This window comes from Fopius arisanus, unplaced genomic scaffold (genome assembly GCF_000806365.1).
Source record: "Fopius arisanus strain USDA-PBARC FA_bdor unplaced genomic scaffold, ASM80636v1 scaffold00103, whole genome shotgun sequence".
Taxonomy (NCBI): domain Eukaryota; kingdom Metazoa; phylum Arthropoda; class Insecta; order Hymenoptera; family Braconidae; genus Fopius; species Fopius arisanus.
The window spans coordinates 1-18,018 of record NW_011887842.1 but is presented as its reverse complement, the minus strand read 5'-3'; the positions used below and the strand labels follow the sequence as shown (position 1 = coordinate 18,018).

At 37.1% G+C, this 18,018-nt stretch overlaps 5 protein-coding genes across 8 annotated transcripts; 1 reads left to right on the top strand and 4 right to left on the bottom strand.

Moving 5' to 3' along the window:
- Positions 1-2,035: 2,035 nt before the first annotated feature.
- LOC105271130 (PCTP-like protein) lies at positions 2,036-4,609 on the bottom strand. Of its 2 annotated transcripts, XM_011312484.1 has the most exons (7): positions 4,285-4,609; positions 3,942-4,089; positions 3,525-3,677; positions 3,331-3,455; positions 3,122-3,244; positions 2,703-2,818; positions 2,036-2,603 (listed from the first exon to the last, which is right to left on the bottom strand). In XM_011312484.1, exons 1-6 carry the CDS (start codon positions 4,438-4,440, stop codon positions 2,714-2,716), a joined length of 810 nt encoding a protein of 269 aa, XP_011310786.1. In that variant the 5' UTR covers positions 4,441-4,609; the 3' UTR covers positions 2,036-2,603; positions 2,703-2,713. The 2 variants fall into 2 exon arrangements, with proteins under 2 accessions (XP_011310786.1, XP_011310785.1); XM_011312483.1 differs by having other exon boundaries at positions 2,036-2,818.
- Positions 4,610-4,750: 141 nt separating this feature from the next.
- Pgm2a (phosphoglucomutase 2) lies at positions 4,751-9,928 on the top strand. Of its 3 annotated transcripts, none has more exons than XM_011312485.1 (9): positions 4,751-4,850; positions 5,584-5,821; positions 5,904-6,160; positions 6,359-6,824; positions 6,956-7,321; positions 7,410-7,633; positions 8,103-8,208; positions 9,428-9,654; positions 9,739-9,928. In XM_011312485.1, exons 2-9 carry the CDS (start codon positions 5,744-5,746, stop codon positions 9,839-9,841), a joined length of 1,827 nt encoding a protein of 608 aa, XP_011310787.1. In that variant the 5' UTR covers positions 4,751-4,850; positions 5,584-5,743; the 3' UTR covers positions 9,842-9,928. The 3 variants fall into 3 exon arrangements, with proteins under 3 accessions (XP_011310787.1, XP_011310788.1, XP_011310789.1); XM_011312486.1 differs by lacking the exon at positions 4,751-4,850 and adding an exon at positions 4,866-5,071; XM_011312487.1 differs by lacking the exon at positions 4,751-4,850 and adding an exon at positions 5,107-5,434.
- A 97-nt stretch (positions 9,929-10,025) lies between these two features.
- Positions 10,026-15,085, bottom strand: mus312 (mutagen-sensitive 312). The gene is made up of 2 exons (XM_011312544.1): positions 15,021-15,085; positions 10,026-14,398 (listed from the first exon to the last, which is right to left on the bottom strand). Exons 1-2 carry the CDS (start codon positions 15,083-15,085, stop codon positions 10,108-10,110), a joined length of 4,356 nt encoding a protein of 1,451 aa, XP_011310846.1. The 3' UTR covers positions 10,026-10,107.
- Positions 14,946-16,088, bottom strand: LOC105271129 (uncharacterized). The gene is made up of 2 exons (XM_011312482.1): positions 15,831-16,088; positions 14,946-15,284 (listed from the first exon to the last, which is right to left on the bottom strand). The coding sequence occupies exons 1-2, from the start codon at positions 15,971-15,973 to the stop codon at positions 15,116-15,118; spliced, it is 312 nt and encodes a 103-aa protein (XP_011310784.1). The 5' UTR covers positions 15,974-16,088; the 3' UTR covers positions 14,946-15,115.
- A 279-nt stretch (positions 16,089-16,367) lies between these two features.
- Positions 16,368-17,939, bottom strand: LOC105271128 (bolA-like protein 3). Its single transcript, XM_011312481.1, has 4 exons — positions 17,718-17,939; positions 17,250-17,376; positions 16,945-17,033; positions 16,368-16,495 (listed from the first exon to the last, which is right to left on the bottom strand). The coding sequence occupies exons 1-4, from the start codon at positions 17,757-17,759 to the stop codon at positions 16,433-16,435; spliced, it is 321 nt and encodes a 106-aa protein (XP_011310783.1). The 5' UTR covers positions 17,760-17,939; the 3' UTR covers positions 16,368-16,432.
- Between the last annotated feature and the right edge of the window lie 79 nt (positions 17,940-18,018).

The window sequence follows — 18,018 nt, the reverse complement described above, 5'->3', positions numbered from 1 at the left end:
CTTCTTCAGAAATTTTAACACTGATGATTTTTTTCTCCGCGAAATCGAAAATTCCAGTTTAATTATTCCATAACAATTTGCAATAATTCCGTATTTTTTGGATTTCGGCTTTGAGTAATTTCAGTTATTGTTTTGTCTGTCGTTTTGAATGCGACTGTAATGCAATTAAAAATCATTTTGGGTAGCTATCTCAGTTAATTTGATTTTTATGATTTCTTTTGGAATTTCCCACCTCTCATTTCGTTGTTCTCCTTGAAATTATCTCAACGAAATTTTCTTAATGACATTTTATCGAAATCATAAGATAACGGAGATATTTTTTATAAATTAACTAATGACCGATAACACAATAAATAAACTAAAATTAGAACTTCAATAACTTTCCTATCAAATTAAAAAATGCGCGCCTTTTTCTTAACAATTGTGCTGTTCCATTCGATTAACAAATGGAATCAGCAACTTTGAAACTTTTTCTCTGGAAACCTCAACAAATACATAACTAAAATAATCCTAACAACAATAATAAATAAAACGTCAAATCGCCGATACGAAAGACGGATTATTCAGACGATGTCAAACCACTCCTCGATAATTTAAAAATAATTGTCAGCATAAAAATCCACCGCGAAGTCTGTTAATTAATCTAAAAATATTGAGGATAATGATCCACACATTTTCATTTAACAAGTCATATATTGAATAAGATAAAATGTTTATATACAAAGTGCAATACAAGAACATGACGTGACAGTTCAATTATTAATAATAACACCTGGCGATTCTTCGTCCCTTTGGATAAAAATCTCGAGACGTCGATCACCTGCCGATTAATCCGACGCATGTGGATATTATCGAATCGTCAGTGCAAATTAATCTCACTGTCCACCGATCCGCTTGAAAATTCAAATTTTTCATCTATTTTAAGCTTACTCATTAATATAAAACAATTCATCCCATCAGTTCGCTCAGTGTATACACAGCCCTTTATTTGAATCGCATTTAATTATTTGAACAATTATCGAAAGCTCGCTATATAAAAATGTTTACCAATTATCCGCAAATCCATATTTATCAAACTCTAGTCTATCCTAGAATTTTTCTGATAATAAAAAACATGAAATTAACTTCTCCAATTAAAAAACCAACGGCAATTGTCTTTATAGACGAGTTGATAATTAATTAATAATAATAAATGAAGAATTGAAAATGAATCTATTGATTTTCTGTGAGTACTTGCGATTCTTGATAAACATCTTTAATATTTACCAAAATGCTGAGTAGCTTCGAGTTATTATTTTGAAAAATGATAAAGGGGAGAGAAGGGAGAGACCGAATTAATTAGTCAATTAAATTAACTGTAGACTGATAATTCGGGAGAGGAAGAATTTAATTGAAAAACCTGACACTTTCTTGATTCGATTTTCATCTGTAGAGAACAATTAGAATGTTTTCTATAATTTCTTGGGCATGAATTATATCATTTTATAAAATTTATCGACCAAAAATGACTTTGCTCCTTTATTAAATAATTTCAATCAATTTTAATTAATTATTAGTATTATTTTAATGGAGAAATTGAATAGAATGTCTCGAGGAAGCGCTAGATTTTTCTATTAAACTTTTTCTAGCATTTTATTCGAAGAAATGACTGAATAGAAAATTATCTGATTGCTGAGAAGATTGTAATACTGTCATAAAGATTACAAAATCAGGGGCAACCAGGAAAAACGCTGAGTAAATAGTGGGAATTTCAACGATTATTTTTTACGTAGGTTTTCACGGAGTTCGACCAGTCAGAGAGTAGCTTTTGATGACAAATGACAGAATTAATTGAATTTTAATATTCATCAGTTATCAGATATGTATCACATCTCTTCATTTGTGTGAATTGAAAAATGGAATATTCATCGGAACTGACGGTGTTGAAAGGCTATTCGAAATGCTAATCCTGAAGTGCCTAGTCGACTAAATAATGCGGAATTGTTTACCGGAAGTGGAGGGACTTCATTTGAGCCAGGACTTTTAAGAGAGAACACAATCGGGTAAATTGGACACTCCAAATTATTTCAGAACGCTCAATCAATCTCTTATTTCATTGAATAGAAGAATTTTTTCTCGGGGAATTGATTTGCACAGAGGACTTATCTCGACAGCTATCGATTTGAGAAAGAAATAGTAAAGGACTTTTCTATAGTCAATTAAATATCGAATAAAAAAGATCTTCACACATTTCTTCAGAAAATCAATAGCTTTGGAGATAAATTGTTTTGTTTGCAATAAAACGAATTGAATTATCTTTCAATTGTCCATTTACCCCTATCCATACTAGCTCTCCCTTTCTCTCTCTCATAAAAATTCATTAATCAATTAACATAATGTCCACTCTTGTTTGACATCTCCGTGAAACGCAGATGCTTCTGAGAAATCACTATCCAGTATTTCAAAAATTACGAGAAAAACAACACTAATTTATTTCTATCAAGTGGCCATTTTAAAATATAAATAATCTATCCATCCAGGATTTAGCCACGGATTCAGCCTTTTATTAACGACCAGAAAGAAACTCGAACGAGCACTTGAGTAGCATCACATGTAGACTTACCCTAGAAAAGTAAAATTTTCATTCTCTTTGCTCATTCATTTTGATACTTTATCGCTTTTTCAATTAGTATACTGAAATAATACTGCAATTCGACAGAAACTTTATCTTTGATTAGTCACTGTCCATCATTATTATATCCTTGACTAGAGTATCCTTCACATCGGATTCATCGACGTAACTATTCTTCATGTTCTTCTCTTCGATCGATTTTATGCACTGGAAGAAAATGACATTAATTAAAAAACTTCATAGCATAAAAAAAATATAATTTCTTAGACAACAAAAAAGCCTTGAAATTTCAAGTTCCACTGAAAATTTAGCAAATTAATTAATTATTTAACTTTAATGGATGAAATAAATAAAGATGAAAGTTTCTCCATTATTTTAAATATTAAATGAAAAAATCTGTTAACCAGAATTTTCTCGGTTTCTAGTCAGTTTCAGGGGTAAATGAATGCAGAGAAAAATTAAAAAGGAAAGTTAAAAGGAAAATCTTTGCTGGGAATTTTTGTGGCTTACATCTTGCAGACGTATTCGAGGTGCCATTATCTGCTCTGGGAAGTGCCAGGGTCTGCAGTTGGGTTGGTTCTGCTCTTTCCACGTGGGATAAGCGACTGCTGCCTTATGTAGTTTCTTCACCATCTGAGGATTTAATGTGATACGAAGACAAGAATTCGATTTTTATTTTGGAGAGACACGAGGTAAATGAATAAATAAATTTTTTCAACCTTTGGGGCGAAGATTTGTGTGACTCTGTTGACCAACCAGACAGGTAGCTTTCCATGGGGGTCTGTATGGGATACGTATCCCAACTCTGCACCATCACCATTTCTCGAGGGCCTCACGATGAATCCTGGAGAATAAATTATACCAATTGACAGTCTCTAAGTCAATTACCAATTGATAAAATTTTCTCAATTACCTGTGAGATAAGATGTCGCTCGAACGTATCCCTTTTTTGGGGGCCAGTCTTTGTGGTAGACTGAATGATTGATGATCAGTTGCTCTCTTCCAGTGTCCAGCCAGGACCTCTGGAGAACGAAGTCGCGATTCTTCAGAGGTGACGTGCAGGACACTAAACATTAATCCTTTCATGTTTCATCATTTCGTGGAGAATGGATTTTCTCACACGAAAGTAAATAATAATTTAAACAATTGATGGAAAATTACTTTTCCTTATTGATATTAAAATAATATTAGCAATTGCTACCGAATGATTATTCTCATTATTCTCGTGAACAAAACAGTTGAAAAGAGATAAAAAGTTGACATCAACTTCATAAATAATTTTTATAACCGTAATAAAATCGTTAATAATTAATGAATAGGAGAAACCCACTAGAATAATAGCCAATATCGTTATTAGGATTGAAGAACCCGATGTCTCTGGACTCGATCATATGCGTGTCCCAGACTTTTCTGTACTCAGGGTCATGAAGAACATCGTAGAGAGTCTCAGGCTGTACATCACTGAATCTCGTTCTTATCTAAAAAAATAGAAAACATATTTGAAATAACTATCAGCTCATAAACAACCCAAAACCATCGACGAGCTTTAATCGTGAATATCTCGAGATCGGTAGAGTGAATACCAAAAAATGATAACTCATTTTGAAGATGCTGAGCATTAATTCAGTAAAAAAAAATAATGAAGAAAGGAAGAAATAAAATAAAACCAATACCTTGACCATTCGAAAACTAATTCCAGGCACCGACTTGGTCCAGACAGAGAGGTCTGGCTTGTTGTAGTCCAATCTCCAGTCATTATTGTCATCGTACAATTTTTTGAGTTTCTCAAAGTCCCTGTCCTCAGCTATTTTCACCACCCCAACGTCCATGGCATTGACAATATCCTCCAAAAAATAATTTCCAATATTTTTTCTCCTTGATTCCTCACCCCAGATGTTCACCTCGACTTTATCTCCACAAAAATCCACCCCCTGATGACAGAATCACTCGTTTATTCCTGTTCAGTACTCGACTGAATCATTTGTGGATGAAAATGATAACATTGTATCGAGTAATTGGAATTGACACTTTATCTGGCTTTATTGAATTATTTTTGTTGGATGGCAATTGAAATTCTGCACAATAGTTTGCAGGATGTGTTAGGCCAACTAAATTGACTACAAGGTGGTGTACAACTGTAGATAAGGCAGCTGATGTCATAGGGGTTGAATCGTTCTGCAAAATACATTCAGAGGAGAGGAAACTAGACAATATTCTCAATGAGACTGCGCAATTAGGGGTATGTCCTACACATGGTATTTTTACTACGAGTTTATGGAGATGTCTGGATATTTTGGGGTTGGAGTGGATGGTTTTGGGGTTTGTCGATACTTTTGAGGGATTTTAACGCCTCAGGGGGAGAATCATTGGAATGATTTTTTTCACTGGGGAGTGGGGAAAAAATGTCTTCGGATGTTTTGGTGAGCAGCTGTTGCATAACCAAAATAATAACAGGCTGTGGTGAGTGAAAGGGTTATGTCTGGGATTTTGGTCTCTCGATGGAGAATTTAAAGATTTTTTCTCTCAATTCAGAGTCAGGAATGCCAAGGGGAAAGGATTAAAAGAAATTAAATTAGGGGATGAAGTGGTTCCAGGGGCGAGACAAAAGAGAAGATTATTTAAATTGAAATATCTCTGGGAGTAACAATGTGATTTACATTCAGCTAGGACCATTTTAAAGTCTGAAAAATAATCTTTAAAATGAAAATTAATTTGTGAAATTTCGATCAGCTGATTTTGAGATATTGAAAATCAAACTTTTGGTCGAGTCTAGGGACCTATTTTTCGAGTTTATTTTCGTTGAGGGGATTGGGAAAATTTTAGGTAAATTATTCGAGAAAGGGACGAAGATTTGTCTTACGATAAAAATTCATGGAGTTTAATAATTCTGACTCATGAAGAGCTGTGAATTTTATCTCGTGCCATGGGGATTATTGTATTTGTATCTCATAAACGTCTTATGTTTTTATCAGCTGATTACACAATTACCGTGGGACATTGAACGAGCCAGTTGATGGGAATTATGAGGATCATTTATAATTGGAGCTGGAGTAAGTGAGTTTTTATTTGGTATCGACACACCTGTGGAACTCTTCTAAACTTTCCAACTGCTTGAAGAGTTTATTGTACACAATGACGACAAGGACTCGAGTTGTCACTGGAAACGACCCCCTTGATGGCAAAATCAATGAATATTTAGGGTGGTATAAGGTAAATCCATTGATATTGACAATTTTTACGTTTATATCTCGATTTTTTAATCGTCTGATCCAGTGTTTTGTATTTGATGAAGGATTTGAAGCCAGAGGATGAGATTCATGAGATCATCAAATCGAAGGACGTCACTAAACTGTCAGAACTTTTTCTGAAGAGACTGGAATTCGGCACAGCTGGTCTACGAGGCCGAATGGGTCCTGGATACAGTCGAATGAATGATTTGGTGATCATTCAGACTGGCCAGGGGCTGCTACAATATTTAATTAATAGTGTGGAGGGATTTAAGGAAAAGGGAGTTGTCATTGGGTACGATGGCAGGTACAACAGCTCCAGGTAATTTGAAATGATTAAATAATAGCGTAAATAAACTATTAAATGTTTAAATAAAGAAATAGAATTGAAACGAATTGTTTCGCTCGTCTAGTTTGTTAATAATTCCTTTCTAAATAATCATTATTATTATTATTATGAGCGATTGAATATTAATGTGAATAAATGATTAGTTATTCGTTATTCGATTTAAAATTACAGATTTGCTGAGCTGACAGCCACGATATTCATCAACAGTGGAATCAAAGTTTACATGTACTCAAAGGTCTGTCCCACACCTTTCGTACCTTTCGCTGTTATGAAGTATAAATGTGCAGCTGGTATCATGATAACAGCCTCTCACAATCCAAAAGAAGACAATGGGTACAAAGTATACTGGGAGAATAGTGCCCAGATAATTCCCCCACACGACAAGGGAATCCAAAAAGCTATTTTGGATAATCTTGAACCCTCTCTCACGTCCTGGGATGTGTCTGTCCTCAATGCTGCTGGGAATCTCTGCAAGGATCCCCTGGCAGAGGTCCTCGAGGATTATTGCAGGATAATCAAAAGAAATACTGTTTATCCTGAAATCAACAAGAGCACAATATTGAAGTTCACTTATACTGCAATGCATGGGGTCGGATTTGAGTACATGAAAGAGGCATTTCGGTTTGCCAATTTCAAGGTAACCTAATCATCAATTATACAAAATTTTTTTTAATCACTACCAATCAACGCCACGAATTTTCCACGATTCAATTAATTGAACAATTTTAATATGCGCCAGTGACTAATTGAATTGATCATAAATTGCAGCCATTTGTCATCGTGGAAGAGCAAAGGGATCCTGACCCAGAATTTCCAACAGTGAAATTCCCAAATCCCGAGGAGGGAAAGAGTGCTCTGGACCTCAGCATCAAGACAGCTGATACCAACAACTCATCGATTGTTCTCGCTAATGATCCGGACGCCGATCGTCTTGGATGTGCGATAAAAAATAAAGATGGGGAGTGGAGGATCCTCAATGGAAATGAGATGGGAGCCCTCCTCGCGTGGTGGATGCTTCATGTGCACAGGGTTATTAATCCTGATGCTGATCCTGCTGACGCCTACATGCTGGCCTCCACTGTCTCCAGTAAAATTCTTGCCTCCATGGCGAAGAAGGAGGGATTCCAGTTTGAGGTAGATAAAGCGAAATTCGGTAATAAAATTCATTCATAGAAATTTTACTTGTCGATTTATTCCGAGAACTCGATTGAATTCAATCCAGGAAACACTGACGGGATTCAAATGGATGGGAAACAGATGTGTCAAATTATTGGAAGAGAAGAAATATATTCTTTTCGCGTACGAGGAAGCTATAGGCTTCATGTGTGGGCCCAGTGTCCTTGATAAGGATGGCATTAGTGCCGGGATAAGACTTGCCGAGATGGCAGCGTACCTGGAAACCATGGGCCTCACACTTCTGGACAAACTGGAAGACATCTACAAAGTGTAAGAGCTTTATCCCCCAATCAAACACAACGTCTCCCATTTTTCCTGGATATCTCTCATTCCCAACTGAATACAAAAATCTTCCCTGGACCTTTTTTGTAGCCCTGATTCTCCTCTACAAAAAACGTTCAACAAAAATTTCTCTATCTTCTTCCGATTCCCCGGAAATCGATGCTGAAGCAATCAAAGTGACAGACAATATTTAATCATAATTCCGAATTCAATTATAAATATCTGGAGAACTGTAGGATGAATTTTAAAAAATCAGATTTTGTTTAAGAGATGTTTTAATTATCTCCAAAATCAGAATTTATTTATTGAAATCGCATAATTTATTTATAAAATACAAACGATTCAATGTTCTTTGTTTTCCTTTCACTTTTCTTGACAACTCTCTCTCAATTATTATCTCAAAATTAATTAAATTCTGAACAGTAATTCATGATTATTTTTTCCGGATCCCCAATAGTTATGGCCACCACATCAGCGAGAACTCTTACTGGATCTGCCACAACCAGGAGACAATAAAAAAAATATTCGAGAGACTGCGAAATTTCGCTGGTCAACCGAATACAGTAAGTTCACTTTATCTCTTGCTCAATAATTACGCACATGTGAATTTTTCAAAGAGTCTAATACTTATCGCGTACCACAAGGACGACTAGTGTCTAGTATAGCATGAGCTGTCATTAAAATAAAAAATCAACGAACAAAAACAGACACGACCACCACTTTGTCTCTCGCTTTGAAATAATTAATTAATAAACTCCCACTAGACTAAATGAACATCGAGCCTCTCTTTAATTGTTCAAGTCGCTGTTATTAGCGTTAATATTAATATGTTAATTGTGGAAACAGCAATAGTTACGTGAACAATTGCACTTCGGTGAAAATGCTTATCTCTCGTAGAAAATCGTGCGAAGTCTAATCTAAGTTCCTATCAGTTGCCAGTTTATTATTTCGTTTCGACGCATTCAGTCATGTGTACTGGGGAATTCCGCGATTTTTAGTGATCTGGGGATTGGTTTATCATGCACACCATATCGATGGTCAAAGCTAGGGAGGAAAAGTTCAGCTGGTTGACGAGAATTGTGACAAATGTGGTTTTAACGTCAGTGGCACTCGTTCCAACTTTATTATTTGGCATCTTAGCTGTTCCCATTGTTCAATCCATGTATTCGCTCTCACCGTTCTTCACGTAAATTTAAGGTGATTGTTAGATATCGTCGAGTAAAAAATCGAAATAGAAATACCAGAACAATTACAAGTGACAGGTCAAGGTCTACGAATTAAAACGTATGGAAGGATTGAATAACGAAAGATTATGTATTTCTATTGGCATTCCATTTTGATTCTAATGAGAATTCTTGTTTGCCACAGGTTTATTAGACATTGTGCAATGTCACCTGGGGAGAGAATGAATAGAATTTTTAATGAGATTATAATGATCGATAATTATCGAATAGAATTTGACTGAAACTCCAACTTTAGAATTAAAAAAAAAATCCATTTAATTTTTATTCGTTCGTCTCTATTTCTTTTGCCCACAAATTTCTAAAAAATAACACAATAAAACGGATTTCCAGGAATTTTAATAATTTATTAACCAATTAAATGAGATCAAACTAATTAAATCAATTAGCTCAATTTAATTTAATCGAATTAATTGATTATTCGAATAAATTAATTATTGAATTGTCGTTTAATTATGCAGCAGTTTGTCGTTAATAAAATGAAAATAGTTTAACAGATAAAAAAGCAATTATAAAAAATAGAACAATAATTATTTTGCAGTACCCAATGAGCATTGCTGGTGGAAAATATTCGATAATCGCTGTCCGGGATCTGACAACTGGTTACGATAGCACAAAGCCCGACAAGAAAGCCGTTCTTCCAATTTCCAAGTCGAGCCAAATGATAACGTTCACCTTCGACAACGGCCTGGTCAGCACCCTGAGAACCAGTGGGACAGAGCCAAAAATTAAATACTACACGGAATTGTGCGCATCCCCCGAGCAACAGTGAGTCTAAAAAGTTCAAACAGCCGCAATCAATTGCAACAAAAAAATTAAACAACAACGTAAATTTGTTATTATTACCCTCAGGAACATCGACATCCTGAAGAGCAATCTCGCCGAGATGGTTTCAGCAATAGTCTCCGAATTTCTGCTGCCCGAGGAAAACTCCCTGATCCCTCGATCATCATAAACTCTTCCACAACGAAAAAAAAAACATTTAATCCAAAATTAATCAAATACAGATGTAACTTTTACTGAAATAAAAGTCCCCAAAATATATCCCAGCATAAAAAAACACAATTGTCCTCTGAATATTCAAATTACTGAGTATTTCCTCTCAATTTCGTTATAAAGACCTTGTGGTCTTCATTATTCTTCTGAAGTTCTGAATAATAATTGTTCCTTCAAAATCTTCACCCCACCACTCACAAAGGCCCTCGAAGATATTGCCAAGGGTCAGGCCTTAGTAGTTTTCCTATTTTTCTCATTTTTCCTTTTGTTCCTCTTCTGCATCTGCACCTGGAAGGTGATGCACTCGTCATCGAGAAAATCCATGACGTCGTTGATCTTGCCAGAGAATCCCTCCACCTTCAGTCTCTCGCAGAGGGTCTCCAGTGGCAGTGGTTCGTACGCCAGAATTTTCCCATGAAATTTCCGATCATTTTTAAGGAGTTGCTGGAATGCCTCCTGAACACTGAGAACGCCCTGTGACACCTCTGACTCCTGGAACTCCATCTCCTCTGGGATCACACCCTCTGAGTATTCACTGGCCTGCCTAATCTTCTTGGTCAGTGGCTCCTCGTTCTCGCTGTCGATCGTCTCCTGGGGAAGACTATCCACAGGCACAAGAGGGTGAAGTTCATTGTAGATGTGCTCCAGGAGTTGAATCGCCCTGACTCTTCTCTGGGGCTTCAATCCATATTTATCCAGTTCAGAGTGTAATTCTGGGGAGTCCATCCTAGAATAGTCCAGGGGTGGAGTTACCGTGTGGGAAATGCGAACAGAAGGAGTTCGAGATCTCTTCAAACAATTTAAATGTTGCGTCGGTCTCAGGGGGGTTTTCGGGGAGGTGAGAACCTGGGACGAAACCTGGGGAGAATCCTGGGAGAGGACTTGCGGACTTAGGGAGTGTGTCGACACCTGGGAGTTCATGACATCAGCCACTTCCTCATCAGAAGACAGAACAATCGGACTTGGAAGAGAATTACGCTCTGGAGAACCCGGTGAATCCCTGAGGTTTGAATTTTCATTCATCTTCATCTCTGGGGCATTCTCACAACCACTCCAATGACTCCTCTCCGTGACACCAGGATCAAACGCCGAATTCCCTTCCCATGTGTCGAACTCCAGGTCTTCAGGGATTCTCAGGCTGGAGCCACCTTTTTCTTCGACTTTTGTTTCAGGATCTTCAAGGGATTTTTCAAAAAGGGATTTTCTGAACTGGGAGCACTCGTCTCTGGTGATTTGGCTGTCGTCCACTTCGGATTTATCATTGATTAATTTATCAGGGGAATTACAGAGGTTTTCTATTCCAGGAGAATCGCAGGATTCCTCTGCATCAGAAGAATTTCCCCAGGAATTCATCAGGGCCTGTCTGTATTTGTCGATGCTGTTGTTTCTCCTGGTCTTCAGGTATTTGCTGTATCTGGACTCTTCCAGGAATCCACTGGTGTTGACATAATCCTCGTCGTCCTCCTGGAGTCCTTCCTCTTGCTCTTGGAGACCATCTTCATGACTCACGACTCCTCGAGCTCGAACGTCGTTCTCCAGAAAACTCAGTGGAGTCACTTTATCTTTTGGCCCACAGAGTTCCCCGGGTTTTTTAGGTCCCCAGGGGTCTGAGTCGTCTAGATGGACTTTGAAGGGATTTCTCTTCACCTGGGGGACCTTCACTGGAGTCTCTCCGTCGGTGTCCGAGTCCAGGAGCCCTCGGGCTTGCTGTCTCTGAATTTTATCGATGAAAGCACTCATTTCGCTTTTTTTGTCTGGAGCTCGAGAGGATAGGTGAAAAATTTCTGGAGTCCCTTCAGGTTTTCTCACCACCTGAGGGGACCTTCCAGGAGGTGAGGCCCTTGGGGAGCCCTCTGGCAGATCCTCGAAGAGCTCTGAGTCATCGAACAGGTCTGGAGATGTGGTGTTCAATCGCCGAGTCTCCACAAAATTATTTTTCGATTTTAAATTCTTCAGGGAAATTTCCAATTCCTGCAGAGAATTCTCTTCCGCGACTGGAGGCGATTCCTCGGGGGAGGAATTTATTTCAATTACTCCATACGATTTTCGTGGATATCTTGTCCTCGGAGAAGTATTTGCAGAATTTATTCCAGATTTTTGGGATCTATCGTCAATTTTTCCGGCACTAGTATAATTTTCCTCGTTAATTGATTGTTCAGGTGTCGATTTTTCGTGGAGATCTGAGGATGAGGTACTCTGGGAATCCCCCAGGATATTTTCTAATTTACGTATGCCTCCTGAATCTTCTTCACTAATTGATAAATTCAAAAAATTTTCAGGGGGATTACTCAATTCATTAATTTTTAATTGATTATCTCCTTTTGTTTTAAATTTATCTATAGATTCCAATAATTCCGTTATTTTATATTTCTCCCCTAGGTACGTCACCTGATCTAGAACGTCTTGGGAACTGATGTCCTCTGGGGAAATCCGGCCAGAGTATATGTACTTCAGGAAGACGATTGCGGCCTCGCGGTCGACAGTCGCCCAGTGAATTTTATTCTTAATTGGAAAGCACTTGTTGTCGCCTCTGTCATCAAAATTAACGATTTCGTAATCATCTGTCAGGGAATGACAGCGCGTCCAGAAGACGAGGCTGTGAGCGTGGATGAAGCTCGTGTCCCTGAGGAAGATTGCGATATCACTCAGAAAACTGCTGGCCACCATTTTACTCCAGTCGTTGGATAAACATCTGATGGCCTTGACTTCGAGATCTTCAGCCTGAAGATTATCTTGTTTTATTATTTCTTGATTTTTTATTGCACTTCGGTCTTCAGGCTGATTATTCTTCCTTTCGTTCTCTTCAATGGACTTCTGAAGATCTGAATTTTTGCGCTCAGACCCTTCCACGCTTTTGTGATCTTCAGTGGTCTTTCGGGAACTCCAGTCCACACAACTGGAATTTTTTTCTCTGTCCCTTTGACACTCGATGGTCTTCAGATCTTCACTGTCTTCAATCATCTGAGAGTCTGAATTTTTATGGCTGTGTCCAGTCAATTCATGATTTTTTGTCTTTTTTTTGAAATCTAGATCTTCACTCCAGTGATCTTCAATCCCGTGAGCTTTATTTTTATTGCTCGTATTTTCAGTAATTTTAGCGTCGATGGTATTCTCAAAATCTAAATCACTCCATCGATCTTCAATAGCAGTATGAAGATCTTCATTTTTATTTACACAATCTCCAACAATCTTATGATCTTCAATAATCTCGACATCAAAATCGTCACTCCAGCGATTAATTGAGTCGTGATCTTCATCGATCTTCTGAAGATCTGAATTTTTGTTTCCCCCCTCTTCAATCTCACGATCTTCACCGATCTCTTGAAGATCTGAATTTTTACATTCATTCTCTTTAATTCCCTCCCGATCTCCACCGATCTTCAAAAACCCTGACTTTTCATTTTTACCCTCTTCAATAATTTCCTGATATTTTTCATCAAAGCTCTTCAGATCCCCAAAATCCTCACTCAAACGATCTTCACCGATCCCCTGGCTGTTTAAATCCCTCTCGCCACTTCCACCGATCTTCTCAAGGAGATCTTCATTCCCCTCCGCCCCAAGATCTTCACAAAATTCTTTTATGCCCATTGCCTCCCTGAGTTCTTCCACGTAATACCTTTCGTTCCCCTGGCAATCAGATCTTCTCCAGAGATCGGCAGACTCGTTCCACCACCGCTTGAGCTTTCCATACCTCTTCACTCTCTGTTCTTTTGGGGTTTCCTTAGGAATTTTCCCGTCCTTCATCTGCTGAGTGATGGACCCTGAGCCCACGAGAACTTCAGCAATCTTCTCGGTGAGGATCTGCTCCCTCACCTCCAGCGTTCTACTCTGGAGAATCGTTGGCCCCAGGACTTTTTTTCGTTTCTTGCGAGGCATTTCAGCTGCTGGTTTCGACGTAGAGAAGCCGAAGGAGACCAGAGTGGATCTTCTCTGGCTGCGTGTCATCTCCAGAACTTTGTCATCAGTTCCAGCTGCGAGGGCAATCGCTTCGTCCAGCTCCTCGAGCTTCTCGACTTCCTCCAGGGATTTGGAGAGGGCCAGGGCGAGTTGGATGTCAGGGTCATCAGTTCCGGGGGGTAATCTCCTCGCTGGAGCCTTTCGTTTGGGATTCATTGGCTTCGAGGGCAGTCCCATTGCCTTTCGCTCCATTGACTGCTTCTCCTGGAGCTCCACGGCTGCTAACAAACGCGTCGTCGAGACGTTGTTCTTCAGGGCGCAGTTCTTCGTGTGCAATAGCTGAATGTCCGAGGCGCTGAAGCTCTTCAGGCACAAGGGGCATACGAATGTCGACTCTTCGGCCTCTTTTTTGGCGAAGAGGGAGGGAATTAACTGCTGCTTTCCACGAGTTCGCGACTCGGCTTTTGCCTTTGAGGACTTCTTCGAGGGATTTTGTCTCTTCGGTCGCACAATTTTAATCGCGGATTTTGCTGGCTGCTTTGGCGACTTGAAGTCCGCAAGACTGTCGTCCGCGTCGTCCAGAACTGAGGATTCCTCGGAGGGGCGTGATGAACATGCACTGTGGAATAATTAAGAAGTTCATTAAGGAATTGAGTTAAATGAAGAAATAGTTCGGTTGCCGAGTGGTAATGTGAAGTAATTTGAATTTTTATCCCGGAACTATAGGTTTTACGAGAAAATACCAAAAGTTCTTTTTTGTCAGAAATTTCATCAGCCACAAAAAATTCCTATACTTTTTTCACCTTAGATCTATAGGTTTCGAGAAAAATCGATAATTGATTGGAATATTTTTCTCTCATTTAGGTACTCCAACGAATTTTACTGTTTTTTATTTAAATATCGCTTTATTTAAAAGAAACTACCGCTTTTGAAGGAAAATATCAAAAGATCTTTTTTGTGGAAAATTTCATCAGCTGCAAACAAGTCCCCCACCCTTTTTCCCATAAGTCGATGGTTCTCGAGATAGATCGATTATTAATAGGAATTTAATTCAATTTATCTCATTTTATCATTTTGCTACTGAATAATATTTTTTTAATTGATGAATTGGGGAGTTGATCAAAACAATTTGAAAAAAAAATGTCTTGACGAATAAAAAGACGAGATTCGTAGGTGATACTCATTTAATTTAATAGGTACGGATTTTTACAGAGATCTTGATTGATTCTTGCCCGAGGTACCTTTTGCCTGAGGTTTTGAGACGCAGTCGCCCCTCGGGCGACTGTCTCTCAGGTTTTTTCGACATTTCTGCTGGTGTTGAGTGAGAACTGGAAGATTAATTATCTTCTCGTATGGGTAAGTCGCCGGTTTCTTTCATTTCGAGAGTTTTTACCACCGAATTGAAGAACAAGTCCTTCATCATCAAAGCATGCAGCCTCTGCTCTTCAGTTTCAGTTGCGGCCACCACGAATTTTTTCTTCGCTTTATCGGACAGGCGAGAATTTCTACAAATAAAAATTCAATTCTACACTAATTTCACGAAAAATCTCAATATAAAAAGTAATTTTAACCTGCTTAAAGATCTTCGGCATTATTTTATCAAAAAACCATTTAAATAAAAAAAACATCAATGACTAATAATTAATTCGGTATCATTCAATTATTATTCAGTCATTATTATCAATATATAGAACATAAATAAAATTATTTTTATTTTATACTCACAACAGATTCTCTACACCAAAAAAAAATTGAAACCTCAACTAAAAAAAATTGTTGTACCATCTTTACACAAATTATCTATCAATTATCTCTGCCTTCAAATTATTTATTATTCATTATTATTATTATTATTATTAATCATAGTTATGTGGAAAAAATAATTTTACATTCAAATGAAGTTTGGACATGCAAATCCAAGAAAAAATTTGACGTGAAATTTACACTATAGAAAAAACCATTCCACCAAAATAATTGAAAAGAAATAAAATTTTGGTATTATTATTCAATGGCTTAATTAGGTCTTCTGTAAACTTAAATAATCATCTCACACGAATAATTGCAATAGTGTAGAAACTATGACAACAGTTCCGAAGCTCAATCCAATGCTCCACTTATTGGCTGGAGTTCCTCTCAATCTTCTAGGTTTTCGTTTCGATACGTCCGTGGGATCGTCATGAAACGTTTCATGCATTACAGCAATTTGGGGTAAAAATCTTCTCTTTATTTGTAATTTATCCTCCACTGGATATCTTCGCTTTCTTTTTCCAATCCTAACCTCTGATGATCAGCTGTTCTCTTCGGGTCAAGGCCGAATTCACTACAGACCCGAAAAATGAGCGGGAACTGAGCACGTGATTAAAAATTCAATTTACCAATTAATTCGCTCTATTTAATAAATAATTGATTAAATATTGATGAGCTAGAAAATTGAGTTGAAGTATTTTTTGCTTCGACGACTGAATTTTAGTTAAAAAAAATCGAGAACATTCTGCGCGGTTTTTTTATAATTAATAATAATAATTTGCAGCTTTCCATATATCATAATAATATTATAGGGAATTCTCGGTGAAGATTTTTTATTTTAATTTAATGAGATACAATATATTTACAATTTTATTTTGACAGATTTCACATTATTTTATGAATATTTCTAAGATGAGGGCCTCGTGTGGATCCTGATGCCATGCATATCCTTTATCTCAGCTTTCAGTATCTGAAATAACAGAGAATGAAATTAATTGATTGATAAAAAATAGGACTCGAAGTCAAAAAGAATTGACAAATCCAATTAACCCTTAAACAAAGAGTATCAGGAGAACAGGAGATCCAAGGAGGTATTCACTGAAATTTGAAAATTCAAAATTTTTGAAAAAGTATCAGGAGAGCATGACAATTGAGGAGGTATTCGCTGAAATTTGAAAATTCAAAATTTTTGAAAAATTATCAGGAGAACAGGAGATCCGAGGAGGTATTCAGTGAAATTTAAAAATTCAAAATTTTTGAAAAAGTATCAGGGGAGCATGAAAATTGAGGAGGTATTCACTGAAATTTGAAAATTCAAAATTTTTGAAAAAGTATTAGGAGAACAGGAAATCCGAGGAGGTATTCACTGGAATTTGAAAATTCAAAATTTTTGAAAAAGTATCAGGAGAGTGTAATTACTTCATTAATCAGTCGATGTTGCTTCACTGTGTTCAACCCTTTGAACTCAGGGGCTATGACACTAATCTCGAACATGGCTCCACATCCCCCTGGAAACACAAACCCCAAAAATGAATAAAAACAAGATTTCCCCCCGAAAAACCCGCGACAACTTGAATTAGCAATTACATAAGTGTTCGATTAATATCTCTGATAATCAGACAGCGAAATTTTCGTAAAAATCTTTTTTATAGTATATATTTTTATATTTATATACAATATTATATATTTTTTATATATAATATTGTAATACGTTAGACACATACCTGAGATGTCAGTGACTTCAATGGTCTCTGCTTTTGGGAATTTATCCCTCAGCAGCGTTATCATCTTCTCCTCAGCCTGTTTTCCAGCCAGTGCTCCAGACTGACCGTTCCACACCCGCGACAGCAACTGGAAAATTTTGACAGGTGCAATTTTTCTCATCCCCAAAAAAAAAAATCGAAGCCCCAAATTCGACAACTTCAAAATTAAATCAAAATCGATAAACCCTCAAAGAATTCTCAATTAATTACATCATTACATTAAACTACTATAATTATCAAATCCAATAAGTTCACATTCAAAATAACAATAATCACAAATAATAATTAATAAAATAATTTGTTAAACTAGTTATTGAGCCAGAGTTTTAAAAATAAAAATTCGCTAGACATTATTATGAAACAAATATTGATTTTGTAATTGGGGAGTGACAAAAGATTAATTTATAGTTAAAAGAAGAATTTGTCTACCGAAATGCGTCGATGGCTGGCCTTGACGAACCTCCCGAACATCTCAATGATATCAGGGATTATTGTTCCCTCCGAAATCCTCACGAAATCTTCTCCTGAATGTGTCCTTTCGCCTGGAGATCCAGGAAATCCACGAGATCCGTTCAATTAGCCCCCCTCGTCGATATTTTTCAAATTTTCATTTTTTTCCTCATTGAGAATGTTTTGAAGATATTTGCTAGTTCATAAAAAATATTTGCTAGTCGTTATTTTTTTTTATATGATTTTTCAAAAAATTGTCCCTAAAAAAAAATTTTTTACC